The sequence below is a fragment of the Pseudorasbora parva genome, chromosome 5 (assembly GCF_024679245.1).
Source record: "Pseudorasbora parva isolate DD20220531a chromosome 5, ASM2467924v1, whole genome shotgun sequence".
NCBI lineage: Eukaryota > Metazoa > Chordata > Actinopteri > Cypriniformes > Gobionidae > Pseudorasbora > Pseudorasbora parva.
The window spans coordinates 31,431,037-31,449,993 of NC_090176.1; the positions used below are offsets into that span (position 1 = coordinate 31,431,037).

The 18,957-nt window shown below is 38.4% G+C and overlaps 1 protein-coding gene across 16 annotated transcripts in view; it reads right to left on the reverse strand.

The window, feature by feature from the left end:
• The window catches only part of stxbp5l (syntaxin binding protein 5L), a 197,979-nt gene that overhangs the window by 95,269 nt on the left and 83,753 nt on the right, over positions 1-18,957 (reverse strand). For all 16 annotated transcript variants that reach the window (XM_067443858.1, XM_067443856.1, XM_067443853.1 and 13 more), the window contains 2 exons: positions 11,036-11,117; positions 4,987-5,087 (listed from right to left, as the gene is read on the reverse strand). In XM_067443858.1, the coding sequence (XP_067299959.1) occupies positions 4,987-5,087; positions 11,036-11,117 (183 nt within the window). The remainder of the gene's footprint in view (positions 1-4,986; positions 5,088-11,035; positions 11,118-18,957) is intronic.

Here is an 18,957-nt window from a genome sequence, read left to right on the forward strand (position 1 = left end):
AGCTGTTTTGCCTCGAGGATTCTTGAGCCCAAAAAAGGGTCATAATTTGCTTTTCTCATGATCGTTTTCCACCTTCTCTCTGACGCTGTCAATTAAACTGATATTTTTTGCTGCTGTGCCTTTGAGGTTTTAATATAAACACCCTATTTGTATGTGAAATTCAACCTGCTCTATCCTGCACTCTCATACAAGCTGAGGTTTACTGTCGGATCAAATATAGCCTCATTACATTGTGACATGTTCACAAAACAACTCTGCTGTGGTAAAATGTGACATACAAGCTGTTAAAATGAAATGCTCATGCTGCCATCATGCTAAATAATCATCATATGGTTATTCATCAAGTATCTGCTATCAAATCCATTTTAGTTGAGGGTAAGTCAGTTAACCTTCTCTCTGGTTCAAATATTACAAAAAATATTTCTTCATTTTATTCATTCTTTACTGTTCCACATCAATCAACGCAGTGATAAGAAGCACAATTTGGACAAGGTCCTCTTACACGTCAAGTGATTAGGTGGGAAGGGAACAAATATAAAAAATAAAGAAAAGCTGTACATGACTTTCTCTTCAACTCACTCAAGGTCTCTCTGTACACTATTTGTCAGCATTTTTGTTATAACTTCCTAAAAGCTTTCTATACTTCTATACAACTACAAGAGGCCATTGCTCATAATGCAACCATAACATTTCATAGCTTTGAATGAAAGTGACATTTATTAGAGCTGACCCTGACTCATTCAACAGGAAAATAGAGTAACAAAAGCCATATTAGTCATACCGAGTAGGTCAGTTTCCATTTCATGAATAGTGCACAGAAGCAGAGGAAGACGAATAGAATAAATGCAACTATATAGAATATAAGAAGACTGGGTTATGGTCATTCAATGGTTAAAGATCACATACAAAGTTGAACAAATTCAGTTTCCTTTTCAGTGCTGACATACTTCCAACTGCTCCAGGAGAGACATATTAAAGGACTTAAAAAAACTAAAAAAACTAATAGCCTTTAAGGCTGATACATACTGCTTAAAACAAAGACCTAACATTATAAAACTCATTACAATATATAATAAAGTACTCAAGGACCGCCCATGGCCCCATCGCCAGTTCACCACTGTTCCTTCCTTGGACTACAGGGAGTGCAGAATTATTAGGCAAATGAGTATTTTGACCACATCATCCTCGTTATGCATGTTGTCTTACTCCAAGCTGTATAGGCTGGACAGCCTACTACAAATTAAGCATATTAGGTGATGTGCATCTCTGTAATGAGAAGGGGTGTTCCTTCTCATTACAAACGTTTATTTCTTTGAACTTTGATTATTATAAGTAACTGGAAACTAAAAGGAATATTCCAAATTCAGTATCTCAAAAAATTCAATATTACTTCAGACCAATACAAAGAAATGATTTTTAGAAATCAACTGAAAAGTATGAACATGAAAAGTATGAGCATGTACAGCACTTAGCATGTACTTAGATGGAGCTCCTTTTGCCTGAATTACTGCAGCAATGCGGCGTGGCATGGAGTCAATCAGTCTGTGGCACTGCTCAGGTGTTATGAGAGCCCAGGTTGCTCTGATAATTGCCTTCAGCTCTTCTGCATTGTTGGGTCTGGCATATTGCATCTTCCTCATCACAATACCCCATAGATTTTATATGGGGTTAAGGTCAAGCAAGTTTGCAGGCCAATTAAAAACATGGATACCATGGTCCTTAAACCAGGTACTGTGTTTGCTTTGGCACTGTGTGCAGGTCCTGTTGGATAATGAAATCATCTCCATAAAGTTGGTCAGCAGCAGGAAACATGAAGTGCTTTCTGGTATACGGCTGCATTGATCTTGGATCTCAGAAAACACAGTGGACCAACACCAGCAGATGACATGGCACCCCAAACATTACTGACTGTGGAAAAATTACACTGGACCTCAAAAACATGGATTGTGTGCCTCTCCTCTCTTCCTCCAGACTCTGGGACCCTGGTTTCCAAAGGAAATGCAAAATTTACTTTCATCAGAGAACACAACTCTGGACCACTCAGCAGCAGTCCCATCCTTTTTGTCTTTAGCCCAGGCGAGACGCTTCTGATGGTGTCTGTTGTTCAAGAGTGGCTTAACACAGGGAATGTGACAGCTGAAACCCATGTATTGCATACGTCTGTGGGTAGTGGTTCTTGAAGCTCTGACTCCAGCTGCAGTCAACTCTTTGTGAATCTCCGCCACATTTTTGAATGGGTTTTGTTTCACAATCCTCTCCATGGTGCGGTGATCCCTATTGCTTGTACACTTTTTTTCCACCAGATCTTTTCCTTCCATTCACTTCTCTATTAATTTGTCTTCAATATTGAACCTTTTCACAATATTTGGGATTTTCCTTAGTTGTCAGTTATAATCATCAAAATTAAAATAAATAAACATTTGACATACATCAGTCTGTTTAGAAGATGGCAAAATGTATGCTAGTGCTTAACATAGGATAGCACAGTATAAGGTTAAAGCTATATTTTATGATGGATTTTATATTTTTAATTAATAAATACTGCACTGTGTCCATTGCATTTTTAGAGCAGAAAGTCTTTACTATATGCTCAGAAACAAACCTGAAGAGAGAAGACAGGAGCTGGAACAGTTTAAAATATTGAGGCTTTGGCTTCACTCTGCAGCCTTGAGCTATCTCTGTTTACTCCATCACATTCTTACCACTGTTCTGCAGCCTTGAGCAGTCAGCAACTTCTCATCAAGTTGAACTATTCAGATGGATTCTCACTTTTTATCTAAAATTAAATGGATAATAATCTTTTCTTTTATGAAATCCTTGGCAAGTTCATTTTTGAACTTGAAATACTATGTGTTTTCGGTGCAAATGCCATTAAAGGTGCCCTAGAATGAAAATTTAATTAAACTTGTCATAGTGAAATAATAAGAGTTCAGTACATGGACATCACATACTGTGAGTCTCAAACACCATTGCCTCCTCCTTCATATGTAAATCTCGTGAATCAAAAATATCACGGAAAAATAAGTGCTTCTCAACATAAGGCCAACCGTGACGCAAGTGTTGGGGATCATTTATATGCACGCCTCGCCCCCAACATTTGCATCTGTTCAAACATGTTCATTGTCAGGCGGAACTGACGGAGCCGAATCATCGAGACTGCAGGTAAACAAACTTCTCTCATGGACACATGTCATTTTCCAGGCTGTGCAGGAGACGTCAGGACTTTTCTACCCTTCCCACAGATAAAAAAGTCAGCAGTCATGGTTGATGTTTATAATCGCATACCACAACAATTTAATTCGAGATTGTTTGTTTGTTCGGCCCATTTCAAGCAAGCTTCGCTCAGCGTCTTAAACTGAAGAAAGTGGCAATTACAACTGTATTCCTGCAACTTGCAAGCAGTAAGTAGCGATTTTATCCACTTATTAACTGTTTAAACAATTTCTGATTAAATTTAAAGTTTCTTAGAGAGACAGCATTGTCTGAATAACACAAGATGCTAGTACAGTAACAATAGGAAACACCAAGTATACAAAACTAAATAGTGTGTCTAATGACAAAGGTTAATATTATTTTGTATTACAAAATACAACCGTATATACATTGCTTACAGATCGTTCACTCAATCCTTCTAGCAAACGTCACCTTTTCCACCATATAACTTAAAGGTCCCGTTCTTCGCGATTCCATCTTTTAAACTTTAGTTAGTGTGTAATGTTGCTGTTAGAGCATAAATAATACCTGTAAAATTATAAAGCTCAAAGTTTAATGCCAAGCGAGATATTATATTTAACAGAAGTTCCCTTTCAAAGCCTACAGTGAACGGCCGGTTTGGACTACAGCAGGAAGTGCAGGGATGTAATGACGTAAGAACACGCAAAAAAGGGGGTGTGGTCTTATTGCTCTCCCACGTGGAGAAGAGCGCTCATTCAGCGCTTACATCTCCCCGTTGTGGTAAGAGGCGGGACCTTTCCGGGCAAAGTGCGCTAAGCTGCTGTCCAATCACAATACGGGAAGCGCTGGCCCAATCAGAACTCGTAACATGTTTCTGAAGGAGGGACTTCATAGAACAAGGAAATCATCAGGCCGTTTTTAGGACAGAGGAAACAACGCTGTACAGATAAGTAAAATGTGTGAAAAATACTGTGTTTTTTTACACGCAAAATATGAACTCATGTTATATTGCACACTGTAAACATAATCAAAGCTTCGAAAACATGCGAAGAATGGGACCTTTAAAACGATAGTCATTTGACAAAGCTATTCATTTTGTAAAAATATATATATTTATATTTTTGAGAACTTACGTATGATGTTTTTGCATGCTTGTATTTCAGAGTACATATCACAGTCACTGCGTAGCCTACATTGTTTCTAACGTTATATAAACATGCAATATCATGGACGGAAAAAGACGAGTCATCACTGGTTTTGGTTTGGGAAAGAAGATCGTTTGTGCGGTTGCCAGATTTCAGTAATCTAAATCCCCTAACCAGAGCTTGTCTGTGAAAAGAACATGTATATACTATACAGTGTTTTACCTAAACATGTCCAATCTGGCAACCATATGCACGCACGCTGATGATCTGAAAACACCAATAAACAAGTAGGCTGCATTTTATCAATCTCCATTTGAGATGTTCTGCTTAAAGTGTCATTCAGTCGGTCTGTGTTCTGTCAGGATGGTCAGGACTCACAAGCCGCTTTACTGAACTGCTGTGAGCTGCTGAAATAAGCCAATCATAGCAGAGCTCAACATTAATATTCATGACTCTTCCAAATAAGGCAAAAACAGAGCATTACATCCTAGGGACAATTTATAGGGTTGTAAATGGACCTGTAAAACTGTATCTGGACAAATTTTGCCCTTAAATAAGCCACATCCCCTTTATGTAGATATCAGAACAATTTAACATATCGTTTCAACTCATTCTAGGGAACCTTTAAAATATATAAAGAGTTATGTATTGTATAGGCTATACTCACCGCTCTCTATTGAATTTGAGAGAGTGTAGGATAGCTGGACGTCTCTGTCGTAAATTCCAGAGATGCAGGGTGTCATCCGCACAGGCTGTGACCAGCGCCCCCTATGGATACATAAGTATGACAACAACATCCATTTCTGCAATGAGGTAAATTTACACCATTACGAATATTCTCTAACAGTGCTAGATACATTTCGTCTTTGTAAGGTATAATCCAATTAACAAGTCTGTGACACTTTGTGACTAGTGTCTTATTTCAGCTTATGAGACCAACCATTTTGCTTCTTCATGAGCCAGAAAACATCCTCAGAGATCATTTAAAGGGGTGGTTGGATGCGATTGCACTTTTTTAACTTTAGTTAGTGTGTAATGTTGCTGCTTGAGCATAAACAGTATCTGCAAAGTTACAGCGCTGAAAGTTCAATGCAAACGGAGATATTGTCTTTTAAAGTTATGGCAGTTTATTGCCCACAAAAACGGCCGGTTTGGACTACAACAAGCTTCTTCCTGGGTTGGTGACATCATAAACCCTTACTAGTCAATGCAGATGTGACTTCTGCCCGTAATGGTAAGGGGCGTGGCGTTTCCAGACAACCTGTGCTTGGCACTTCAGCCAATAAAAATACATGAAATTACATTTGGCCATCTAACCAATCTAAGAATATTGCGTTTTTCGGAGGGATGGGCTTCATAGAAGCAGGAACCAAACGAGCCGTTCAAAGTACAGTGGAGACAGCGGTGTGGAATAAAGGTAAAATATAAGAAAAATACGGTGTAAAAAAAAAAAAAGAAGAAGTATTAAGACGTTATACTGCGCCCCATAAACACAACCAAGCCTAGGAAAAAAACACACGGAACCACCCCTTTAAATTAAACACACAAGTCAGTTTTCTGTATGTAATATGGACAGAATAACAAACTTCTTACACCTGTAATTGAATTGCTTTTATTCACTTTCTATGATGTATAAAATTATGCGGCATATGATGCATATTCCAGGTCACAAATGAAATTGTGTTGCTGGGAAATGATAAACCTTCATTTATTTTGTCACATTTATATGTTACAGTCTGTTTCCCCATGCATTTCATGCATATTTCATGATATTAAAGTCCTCCTTGGATAGAGGCCGCAATAGTCTGAAAAGAGAGAATTGCCACAAGTAACGCTGTGTTCTATGTATTACAGAGCTCGGGATGGTGTTCCTGGTTAATGGAGTACAGAACGAGGAGAGAGAGCAAAAAAAGAGATGAAAGTGAAATCTCTTTTCCACTGTGCCTGAAACTGTCAGAATGACAAAAGTCTTTCTGACCCAGGTTATCTGGCAGACCTATATAATTTTTTTCCTATATAATTTTGAAGTCTGTATCTAATTTTCTTTTCAAAGCCGGGTACAATGTTCAGGAAGCAAATAATTCTGCTTGTAACCTGGAACAATGAGTGACATTTCAAGTTCTGGATGAGAACATGGCGGTATTAATCTGAACATGTTTTATCAAACCACTGCCTAATCTGAGGGTGATCATAAGCCTTTAAGTCTATAACTTTATCTTCCTCATGGTTGAGTAGTTTTAGTTTCATCTTTGCATGTCCGTTTCTCTCCAGATCCAGGTGAATGACATCTGTGTTTCCATGGAGATGGTGTTAAGGTAAACACAGATTACACCAGCGCACCAAAGGATAGACAAAAACAGACATCGAGAGGAAACTTTGGTTGAGCTGTGTAGATTCCCATTTTGCTTCCATAACGTGATGATTTCCAAGTATTCAACAAAAAAACAATGTGTGACATTGAATTCTTCAGGATTTGATTAGATGCTAATTGAGTGTTACAAAAAGTGAGTGTTAGCATACCAATGAAACCAGACTAAATGAGGGTTATTGGTTATTGTTAACCAAACCTAAAAATTATTACAATTGTGTTTTGCTAATTGGAATAAAATATAAATATTCAATGAAAAACCTCAATAATATATATATATATATATATATATATATATATATATATATATATATATATATATATATATATATATATATATATATATATATATATATATATATAATTTATTTAATCAAAAGCACATATAAAAGGGCTAAAACTTATATGAAAATTAAAACAGAAAGTATTAAAATCATTCAGAATATTAACAATTACTATAATAGTATACAAATAATTCTAAAACAACACTGATGGGAGTTCACTAAAACAAAACCTAAACAGCTATTTTGGCAGTTGGTTAAAAGAATTGGGCATTTTTTTTGTCATTAATTGCTCACCCTCATGTCATTCCAAACCTGTAAGACTTTCGTTTATCTTCGGAACACAAATAAAGATATTTTTTATGAAATCTGAGAGCTTTCTGAACCACCCATAGACAACAATTTAATTACCACATTTTATGAAGTCGACGGCTGCTGTAGAACTCGGAAGCGCTGCATTGTTTACACTATGTCAACAGCATAAGAGTCTGACAGAGACTAGAAGAAATTATTGAATAAAATTGTTATTTTTGTTTGTTTGTTTGTTTGTTTGTTTTTTTCTTTCTTTCTTTCTTTCTTTCTTTCTTTCTTTCTTTCTTTCTTTCTTTCTTTCTCTGCACAAAAAGTATTCTCGTCGCTTTATTACATTAAGGTTGAAACACTGTAGTCACATGGACTATATTAACAATGTTTTTACCACCTTACTGGGCCTTGAAAAGTCTATTAGAGGTGCCCTAGAATGAAAATTTAAATTAACCATGGCATAGTTGAATAACAAGAGTTCAGTACATGGACATCACATACAGTGAGTCTCAAACACCATTATTTCCTCCTTCATATTTAAATCTTGTTTGTGAAAAACACCATGGAAAAACAAATGATTTTCAGGCGAATGCCAACTGTGACACAATCACTGGGGATCATTAATATGTACGCCCCCAACATTTGTATACGGCAGCGCAAGCGTCAAGCGAGGATAGCGAAAATGGCAGATCATGGAAATAGATGTTATGTTCCAGGCTGTGGGGATGTGAGGACTTTTCATAACCTTCCCACTGAACAAAACTGTCATCAGGCATGTCTATCTATAACCGGATACCACAACAATTTAATTAAAAGTTGTTTGTTTGCTCGGCCTATTTCACCACAGACAGTTTTTCTAACCTGGACAATAGCAGGCTTCACTCAGCGTCTGATACTGGAGAAGCGGCAATTCAAACTATATCCCGTGAGCAGTGAGTAGTGATTTTATCCACTTATTGACTGTCTAAACAATTTCTGATTAAACTGGAAGTTTCTTAGTGAGACGAGATTAACAATAATATCCCCTGTGTTGTCTTGATCCAAAGCAAGATGCTAGTACAGTAACAATAGAAAACTTCCAAGTAGTATACATCAGCATGACAAATGTCAAAGTTAATATTATTTCCTGCCAGATTTGTCATACAAATCTACAAAATACAACAAGATACATATGACCCTTTTCTCGGACAGAATTATAATTTAGCCTATAGGCTATTTTCATCAACAACACATAACTCAGGAGCTAACTATGTTAGTTTAGTTGCTTACAGATCACTCACTTGATGCTTCTAGCTAACTTCATCTCCACCACTTAAGTTGAATTGGTAATAATTTGACAAGGTATTGTCAATTTGTTTAAAAAAAAAAAAAAAAAAAAAACCTGTATCATACTGTACTATACAAACAACATATTTGTGCGCTAACATTACCCAGTTCACTGTTTAGAGTTTGTGATTCAAAGGGAAGAAGCTATCATTGTAAAATCAAACGGTGACGCATTACAGTGATTTTACAGTGATTAAAATGTTTTTAAAATGCTAAAAACAAATGTGTAAACGTGTAAAGTTAATGTTATGTGCTAGTTCACATGTAGGCTCAAGTTATAGTACTGACGTTACATTTTGCAGGTCTTGCGGACAATAAAAACTAAACTCAAGTGTCTATTTCCAATCTCAAAACAATTGGTCGTTCCTCAAAATCTTTATCTTCGTCAGAAACAGGATCAAACATAAGCTTGGATGCATAATCTCTCCATGATTGACAGGATATTGGTAGATATTTTTCTTTCTCTGAAAGGAGCCGCAGTGAAACAGCCAATCAGAGCTGAACTCCAAATTAATATGACTCTTCCAAATAAGGCAAAACCAGAAAATTACATCTTAGGGATAATTTCTGGGGTTGTAAATGGACCTGTGAAACCGTAACTGGACAATTTTAACCCTTAAATAAGTCACATACCCTATATGTAGATATCAGAGAACAATTTAACAATTTAACTCATTCTAGGGCACCTTTAAATTGCTGTCTATGGAGGGGTCAGAGAGCTCTCGGATTTCATTAAAAAATATCTAAATTTGAGTTTGGAAGAAGAACGAAGGTCTTACAGGTTTGGAACGACATGAGGGTGAGTAATTAATGACAGAATTTAAATTTTGGAATGAACTAACCCTTTAATATGATGCAATATCCCGAAATGCCATGGGATGTCAGCTGGAAAGGAAAGATGTTCACAGACAAACATATTTTCTTTTAATTAAAATTGCAATGATGTATAATATTCACCTGGAACATACATTAAAAGATAATAGGGTTATTTTGATTGCATGTTTACTATAAGAAAATTAAATTAGAAAGAGAGATGTGTTGTAATCTACTAGAAGTGAGAAGACTGGCGTGGGATATATTATATGAATGTAACCATCTGGTTAGTGAGGCCCCTTGTGATGAATGTTATTTACTACATTGATAAGTGTTGGTAATGAATTCAATATGAATGAAATCTCTGAAGTGTAAGATCTGAGTAATACACCTCAGGATTAAATGTCATGTGTGTGCGGGCACAATATTTGTTCAAGCAATTCCTACATGTCTCATGTCTCACTAAATGAGATGTTTTTAAGTGTGTGTGTTATAACGCCTGCGTCTTATTGTGAACAATTCATCAGAGCATGTCGTTCCAATGAACAAAAAAAAAAACTAAACATGTTTGTCTTTGTCAAACTGTAATATTGTTCTTTTTATCTGAATCATCTTTCCTTTTCAGCTGACATCACCTAGGCAAACTAATGTTTACCAATGGCAAAATGTCTATTTCAGACTACTGCTTTAGGTGCAGTAATACTGTACCAGTAAGCCAGTAAGCCTGTGTTATCCCTACCATAACTAACCCCTAAGGTCAGAGGGAAATGTAAAAGTGCTTAACCTTGACATTAATTGTAAACTTGTCCCTCAATTCTGGTTGGTTGATTGATTGGAATGGTAAGATCCAGGGACATGTTGATCCAGGGAAATGTTGCACTTAGTGAAATCACATTCACCATTCTCAGTAACTCAGTTCTAAGTAGGTAAGAAGCTCAAATATAAATGGTCTGATTTTGGGGCAAAGATTTCATCATCTCCACTGCCAACTCACATTCTGGCACCGCTTTTCTCCAAACAATGAATTCCCAATGGATAAACCCCAGCCCTAAAAGTTTTCCTATTGAATGCTCTTCTTCACGCTGAAAAAACATCTCATTACTAAAGTAAAATGGATTGTGAATGCCACTTTCTTTTGACTTCACAGATGTTTATATGGGCTGATGGGAAATTGAAAGGAGACAATAATAGATGAGGATGGAAAAGTGCAGTGCGTTTCTAAATTGTTGTTTTCCAAAATGGCCACTGTGACAACTCTAGCACTTTTCTTCTTTTGTTAACGCTCTAACTTCTTGCTATTCATGAGTTGATGCGGTGCGTGTGTGTAAGAGCGAGACAGAGAGGCTGAGAAACATTCAGCACTTGACACGTCTGATGGGAAATAATGACTGACTGCATTAACACCACAGGGCAGAGAGGGAGAGCAGCTCTTGACCTAAACGTATTCCTCTGCAGAGCTGAGCATGCATTTACACTTGCAGTACTCTCACATACGCTGTCCATCTTAAAATACAGATTAAAACACACACACATGCACTCTGCCCTCCTACGTGCTTTTTGCATATGCTGTACACATGAAAATGTGCTGTAATATATGTGTGCCTGCACGTGTGGGTGTTCGGTACCTCGTTGATGAGAAACTGCAGTTGGAGAACTGCCGCCCCACTCTCATGCTGGCAATGACAGTCCACTCCTGGTCGTCCCAGACTGATGACATCACAGAGTTAAGGAAAACTAGTCATTTACAGTGAAAAGCTGATCGTTGAAAGTTCAAAAAGCTTTAAAGTTTGAAGGTTGTAAATGGTCACTTTCAACACTTTCCATACAGCATTAGCAGCTGGACATATAGACACCATATACAGTATAGTATATATAGTATATAGCAGCTCAAGTAAAAACAGGTCTGTGCCAAGTTTTTAACCTACTTTGTTGTGTGTCTACTGAAAAAGAGAGAGAGAGAGAGAGAGAGAGAGAGAGAGAGAGAGAGAGCGAATCTGTGGCAAGAGTTAATGGACTCGTAAAGTGATATTAACAGATTTTACTCTATAAGCAGCTCCTCGCCCTGTTTTAAACAGATCTCCTTGTAGGATGCTTAATGATTTATCTTAGCAGTCCACACACACACACACACACACACAGCAATTGAACACAAGCTGATGGGAAGAGAAAATGCATGATGCCATTTGTCTCTCCTCTTATCTAAAAACGTGTGTACGCACAGCTATGTCCGATCACTTCAAAAGACGGTAAAATACAGGTAATAACAAAGGAAGGAAATGCTTTCATGACAGAATCAAGGTCAAACTCATTCAGTATAGTTCAGACCACACAGATAAGTTTATATAGCAAGATAGAAAATTCATACAAAAGTTTAACATTATATTATTATAGTTATTTATTTTCAAATTAATTCTGATCGTTTTAACTTTCTATTCATCGATGACCCCTGAAAAAAATATCACAATAATAATCAGCACATTAGAAGGATTTCTGAAGGATGTGACACTGAAGAGTGAAATGTAATGACTACTAAAAATTCAGTTTTGTAATCACAGAAATAAAATTTAACATAAGAGAAAGAAGCAGGAATATTAGACTACTGTCACTTTAAGAGCTTATGCACGGATCCAATATACTGTTACATAACATGCATTGTCATTCTCAACAATGTTCTAAAACTGACATTTGGTGTGTATTTAAGTGCAGTAAGCCACTCGTTTTGGTACTTACGGCTCACAAGCTGTTTGAGAGGTGACTTTATGTGTGCACCACTTATGCATAATACTAGGGGTGTCCCCGACTAAGGATTTACACATTCAAATCATAATTTTCGAATCTCTCTATGGTCGACCAATAGTCGAATCATATGTGTGTGTGTAAACCATAGACCAGAAAAAAAATAAACTGTATAAACGGGTTGGGAAGGGCAGGACATTAGTCAGTAGGAGGCTAAGACTATTTTTATTTTACTTTACACACGGCACACAGCCAACACTTTTAATAAAGTGATCAAAACTAGGCTACACTACACATTCGTAAACTAACCGTTCTCTCATAACATTTAAATGCCGCGATCGAAACACAGAACATCACACAAATATATAAAAGAACATTTTGATAAATAAACCTAAAAAAAATACCTGCCTAGAGAGGAAAAGAACACTTTGAGTGCGTTTATATCAAGCGGCAGCCTCCCGCGATCTCTCTTGAAGCCAATACGGAAGTAATGTAAACTGCAATTCCTCAACTGGCCACTAGGGACAGGCTCCAGAAGGGAGCAGAATCTCATTGAGCCCCATGTTAAAATTCTCAACTTTAAAGCAGACTCGCTCACAAGATGGCAACGCCCAGCTCGCCCCTACTTTAAGCTTCAGAACGGCTTATCGGAATCCCATGGGTGACGTCACGGACACAGTCTATGGTTTATATGCACATTCTTAAGCCGATTTTGCCTGAAGGGGGGTCGCCCACCGGACTGAAGCTCAGCGGTCAGCGCCGTCTCTCACACCAGGCAGACGTGAACTTTATATCTGCGCGAGCTCAATTTTGAATCGACTTCGGACAGAAGAGCTGCACGATGAGTGTATCTTGTAGCACAGGGTGAAATCAGTATGTGCATTCACGATTTAGGGAAATATACATTTAATCGCGCGGACAGCGCGTCGAATGCCGCCGTCGGTGTATTTGTGTTTGATTTTTAAAGGCGCGTGCGTTTTTTCTCACCACACCATCAGAGAGTAGAAAGTGAGAACATGCAGCTGACGTTACTGCCTGTGTCACAACAAAACGGACAGGCTCAGGATCGGGAAAAGATGTGGGACTGACCGCCTGGTCACCAATCATCAGTGCATTTCTAGAAAATAGTATTTTAAACTGTAATAATATTCCACAATATTCCTGGTTAGCATAAGATACATTTGAAAAAAACAAATGCATAGCTGTAGTTTACAGACAAGCTTGCAGTCTCGTATCCATCAAAAAAGTTAACAAGCCTTTACATTTAATTACATATGCAAAAAAAATCAATACTTGCCAAATGAATAAATGTAAAAGTGTTGTGATCGTTGTTTTCAATGCAAGTGCTCCGAGGCTCAAAAGCTGGCAAAGTATACAAATGCTATATAATCTCTCTCCAAAACCAGAAACATGTCAACATACCCAAACATACAATATGACTGACAGGCAGAGAAGTGGCTCCAGGGTTTTTTTGGGTAACATGCGTGGGCCATGTTTTTTTAGAGCTTTCACAGAGACAGGTGTGATGATTTCTCAGGACATCTAATCTAATCTAATCAGAGACATTTTATGCATGCTATACCACAGTAACAGGAATATATAACAAAGCAATCAAACAGTCAAACCTGCAGTTCAAATAAATGAGAAAAAAAGAATGTTCTAGACTAAACCCCTACAATCACTAATAAAACATCTAGGGATTTTACACAGACAGTGGTTATTGATGGTGGACACTCAAGAAAGGGCCGCTGTTACAGAAGGTATGTTAGTGTATGTATGTGTATTTAAGGGGGATCGGTCCTAGGTGTCATTTTTCTGCATGCTTGATTGATGCTTAATTGTTAGTTAAACTGTGTTTACAAACATGGGCGTTTATCCCACATGTACAGGAGTTACGATGTTCAATAGTGCCTGGGATGGAAATCCCCATTTAAGAGACCAAGACACAAAACTGCTCAGACTAAACCATGTGCTTTCGACTGCAGAAATGGCTTGCTAATAAGATGAACATCCAGCAGATAAACCACAGGCTCAACATAGCTAGAAAAATGCTACTTAGCAATTTTTTTCCTTTGACCATGGGTTTTTACGCGGGTGGTGGGAGAAAAACACTGACATTCTGGATTCAGATGGCAATAAAATCAAAGAATAGCCCCTGTAAATGATGAAAATACCTTACATGACCCCATGAGAAACAATTACCGTCCGAATAGGGCTTTAGGAAGCAAGTAAACATTTTTTCTTCAAAGTTGATGCATTAGAAGCAGTAAAAATGGGCAAGCGTAAGAATTTAAGCGAGTATGACAAGAGCAAAATTGTGATGGCTAGATGACAGAGTCAGAGCATCTCCAAAACTGCAGCTCTTGTGGGGAGTTCCCAGTCTGCAGTGGTCAGTATCAATCAAAAGTGATCCAAGGACGGAACAGTGGTGAACCAACGACAGGGTCAAGGGCGGCCAAGGCTTATTGATGCATGTGAGGAGCAAAGGCTGGACTGTGTGGTTTGACCAAACAGATGAGCTACTGTAGCTCAAACTTCGCAAGAATTTAATGCTGGTTCTGATAGAAAGGTGTCAGACACAGTGCATCACATTTTGTTGCATATGGGGCTGCATAGCCGCAGACCAGTCAGGGTGGCCATGCTGGCCCTTGTCCAGTGCCAAAAGTGCCAACAGTGGCATGTGAGCATCAGAACTGGACTATGGGGCAATGGAAGAAGGTGGCCGTGATAAATCACGTTTTCTTTTTCATCACGTGGATGGCCGGGTGCGTGTGCGTGGCTTACCTGGGGAACACATGGCACTAGGATGCAATATGGGAAGCAAGCCAGTGGAGGCAGTGTGATGTTTTGGGCAATGTTCTGCTGGAAAAACCTTTTTTCACGGTTTGAGGAGAACAACGAGTGTGAAGTGTTGACGTGGCATCCATTTTTCCTAGATCTCAATCCAATTGAGAATCTGTGGGATGTGCTGAACAAACAAGTGCAATCCATGGAGGCCTCACCTCACAACTTATATCTGTATCTGCTGCTAACATTGGTGCCAGATACCACAGCACACCTTCAGGGGTCTAGTGGAGTTTTATGCCTCAACGGGCAAGGGCTCTTTTTGGCAGCAAATGGTGGACCACACAATATTAGGAATGGAATGGTCATAATGTTATGTCTGATCGTCTATATCTTGTATAGTACTGTCATTAATCCATATTGACCACATTGATACAAGTTGCTTTTTCCATAACCCTTTAGGGGTTAGATGTGAATGCTATAAAGTGCTTAAAAAGAACAATAAAAGTATTATAAAAGTGGTCCACATGCAGTACATTCCCAATCTCCTAAAGTCAAGAAATAGCTTTGTCTTAGATTTTTTTTTTAAATATATATAAATCAATTAAAAACAAATTAACTTCCACTATGTCATAATTCTCAAATCTCATTTGTGCATGTGGAGAAATGTGGAGTGTTTAAATGAGTTACTAGACCAGGGGTCCCCAGACGCAGTCCTGGTGGGCCGCTGTCCTGCAGAGTTTATCTCCAACCCCAATCAAACACACCTGAAACAGCTAATCAATGTCTTATTAGGTCCTATAAAGGCATTGATTAGCTGTTGCAGGTGTGTTTGATTGGGGTTGGAGATAAACTCTGCAGGACAGCGGCCCTCCAGGTCCGAGTTTGGGGACCCCTGTACTAGACACACACGAACCATTGATATTTAGCAGCATTGATGTCAAACTTGGCATGACACATATTGACACATTAGAGGTCTGCACGGGCCTCAAATTTAGGCCCTAGCCCGGCTCTGGCCCTAGACGCCGAGGTCCTAACCCGACAGCTTATCAAAATTCTCAGCCCGAGTCCGACTGGGACCTGTGTTTTTGTTGTTTTTTTACATTGTTGCAGCCATTAAAATAGTTCAGTTTTTTTTTTATTGTCAAAGTAGTTATATTTCATTTTTTTTCTTTATTAAGTTAATTTAGACAAATGTTTAGAGCATTAAAGTTTACATTTTTTTAAGTGACCAACCAAGCGACTAGCGGCCGCCAGTGAGTTAACCGCATGTTCAATCAATTTAGCCTCTCAAATTAACTCTTGACTTGTCTTGCCTATAATAAAATCCATAGATATAAAACACTTTAAGCATCACAATGTTAGTTAATTTAGCCTACTATTACCACAACAGTAAAAAGGCATTTTTGACGAGCTGAGGCAGGCTGATACTGCTCGTGGCTCTCGCAAAAGAAACGAGCTAAACAATCTAACACGCTCTCACACAGGTTTATTTTTTAACCATTTGCCAGGAGTAAAATGCATAGATGTGGATTAAACAACCAGATACATTTACATTTGTCCGGTTTTGTCTGAAATGCTTTCATACCACCTTCTGAATTGGTTTGTTTAGTAGGGCTGTGTATTGCCAAGAATCTGGCGATACAATACGTATCACGATACATGGGTTACGATACGATATATTGCAATATATTGCGATATTGTAAGAGAGGCGATATATTGCAATATATTGCGATATTGTAAGAGAGGCAATATATTGCGATATTTCTTTTTTGTGTGTTTTTGTTTTTTATAATTTAAAAGAATAAAGAACACAACCATAAGCCTAAAACACGAGACAAAGTATTTTATTTAATTAATACAGTATCATTTATAACACTAATCATATGCAATGTGCAATCTAAGTTAAGGGAAATGAAAAGTGACTGCAGGATTCTTTATGTGTATATGTTTTAAAGGTTCACAGTATAGCAGTGGCTATTTAACAACAGAAAGTGCAGTCCATTTCATGACTGAATGACTGTTTGTTTTATATTTAACACAGTAGCCCCGATCACACAGAACGCGTTTTTGCAGCGAGAAGCCTTTTTTGAATGGATTTCGGTTGGCAGAGAGCGTTATGCGCGCTGCTTATGCGCCCTGGGCGCCTCGCGTTTTTGAAGGAGCGCTCCGAGCGCATGAAGTTGAAAAAAAGTCAACTCTGAGCGGAAAAGCGCGCAACATCATCGCGCTTATGTTCTGTTGTCCAATCGAATGAATGAAGCGGCGGGCCTTCCGTTGTGTTGACCGTTACATTGATTTGACTGACAGTACAGGTGATTCGGGGGTTGCCTAGAAACATTAAAGCGCACTGCTCATTTTTGAATGAGAAAACGCCGACCAAAAAAGGGAGTGCAGTGCGCCTCGCGTTTTCGAACCTGAAAAACGCGTTCTGTGTGATCGGACCCTAAAGCTGTTTTCTATAAAGCAGTCTATTGTATAAAGTGCTGTTTCAAGTAACGTTACTGAGCTGCAGAGCTGGTGCATCCATATCCACATCGCTATTATCTTTCGTTCTCCTGCCACCGCTGTCAGTTTTGGTGTGTGTTTATTTTGTTACTGAGAGGAAAACGTGCAGTACATTCTATCGAAACGCTTCTCAGCAGCGCGGGTGACGTCAGGATGTTAAGCGAGCTCTCTGTTTCAATGTGTTTCCCGAGTATTAGATTATAACTTGGCCTATTTTGCAAACAAAATGATTCATGTCGATTTCCTTAGTGGCTTCTTTATAGCTGAAGCCAACATGAGTCCACACTTCAGCTCTGTATACTGCAAGAGCGGAATAATTCTATCTTCTTGAGAGCTGGGTTTGCTAATGTAAACACTAGCACTTTCACCTTGCGCTTCTCCGGCTCCGCGTCAGTTATACGTTCTGAGATAACACTGCCATCTAGCGGTTGGGTGTTATACAGTCTGTGGTTTAAACTGAACACAAAGCCACGAATCTTGGATGTAAATAAATAAATATATAAATATCGATACAGCGTTTTTGAGAATCGATACAATATCGCCAAACATAATATCGCGATATTCACGTGTATCGATATTCTCTTACACCCCTATTGTTTAGTGATCGGAATTAAATAGGCTACGTCTCAAAAGAATCTCTGAAGGTATTAGGCCTACTCCTGGTCATTTCGCAATCAGATAGATACCTGGTCAGAGAAAACGAATTAAGGAAGCAGTTGTAAAAAGGCCATAACTCTAGCAGCTGCAGCTGAAGAAACGCGCACTGCATGCTGCTGGCGTGGACATTTTAAATTATTGTATAGAAAATACCAAAAGCACCCTGATACATTTAAAGATATGTACTAAAGAGGAAAGAAATGTATACAGGCTTGAAACAACATGAAAGCAGGTAAATAATGATGACAAAACTACATTTATAGCTACATCCAAGCCTTTACAAGGATCAAAATGACCGCAGAGATGTTTTAGTGGTGAAGCTTTCCATTGTGAAGCAAGGCTAAACAGAAAGATATACGATCGATGGTGGAAGAAGAAAAAATGGTGTGAGTTAGGATATGTTGAATAGAAAGACTAGTGACTCAGACCCTGAAATGATGGGATGGAGGAGCATAGGTGAAACCTAGAGTGTTATTGAGGCAGGAGGTGAAAGAGAGAGATGAGTCAGAAAAAGACAGAGAGAGACTTTAACAGGTTTGAAGTGGTGACTCAGATTGAGTAGGAGAGAGACTGAATGGAAGAGTTGAAATCTAATGGTGTCCATGTGCCCCAAACACGCACACAGGTAAGGTGATGTTTCATGACTCATGCTGGTGTATTTGGCTTTGTGCAATTTATATATATTTCTTTAAACAACCTTCACGGGTTATAGGGCTGGAGCCTATCCCAGTTACTTTAGGCCAGAGGAAGGGGAAAGCAAAGTGGATGGCCAGTCCAGTCCAGATGGCCAGTCCATCACAGGGCTTTATCTATCACACACACACACACACACACACACAATCAAAAATGTATCCAATTCACC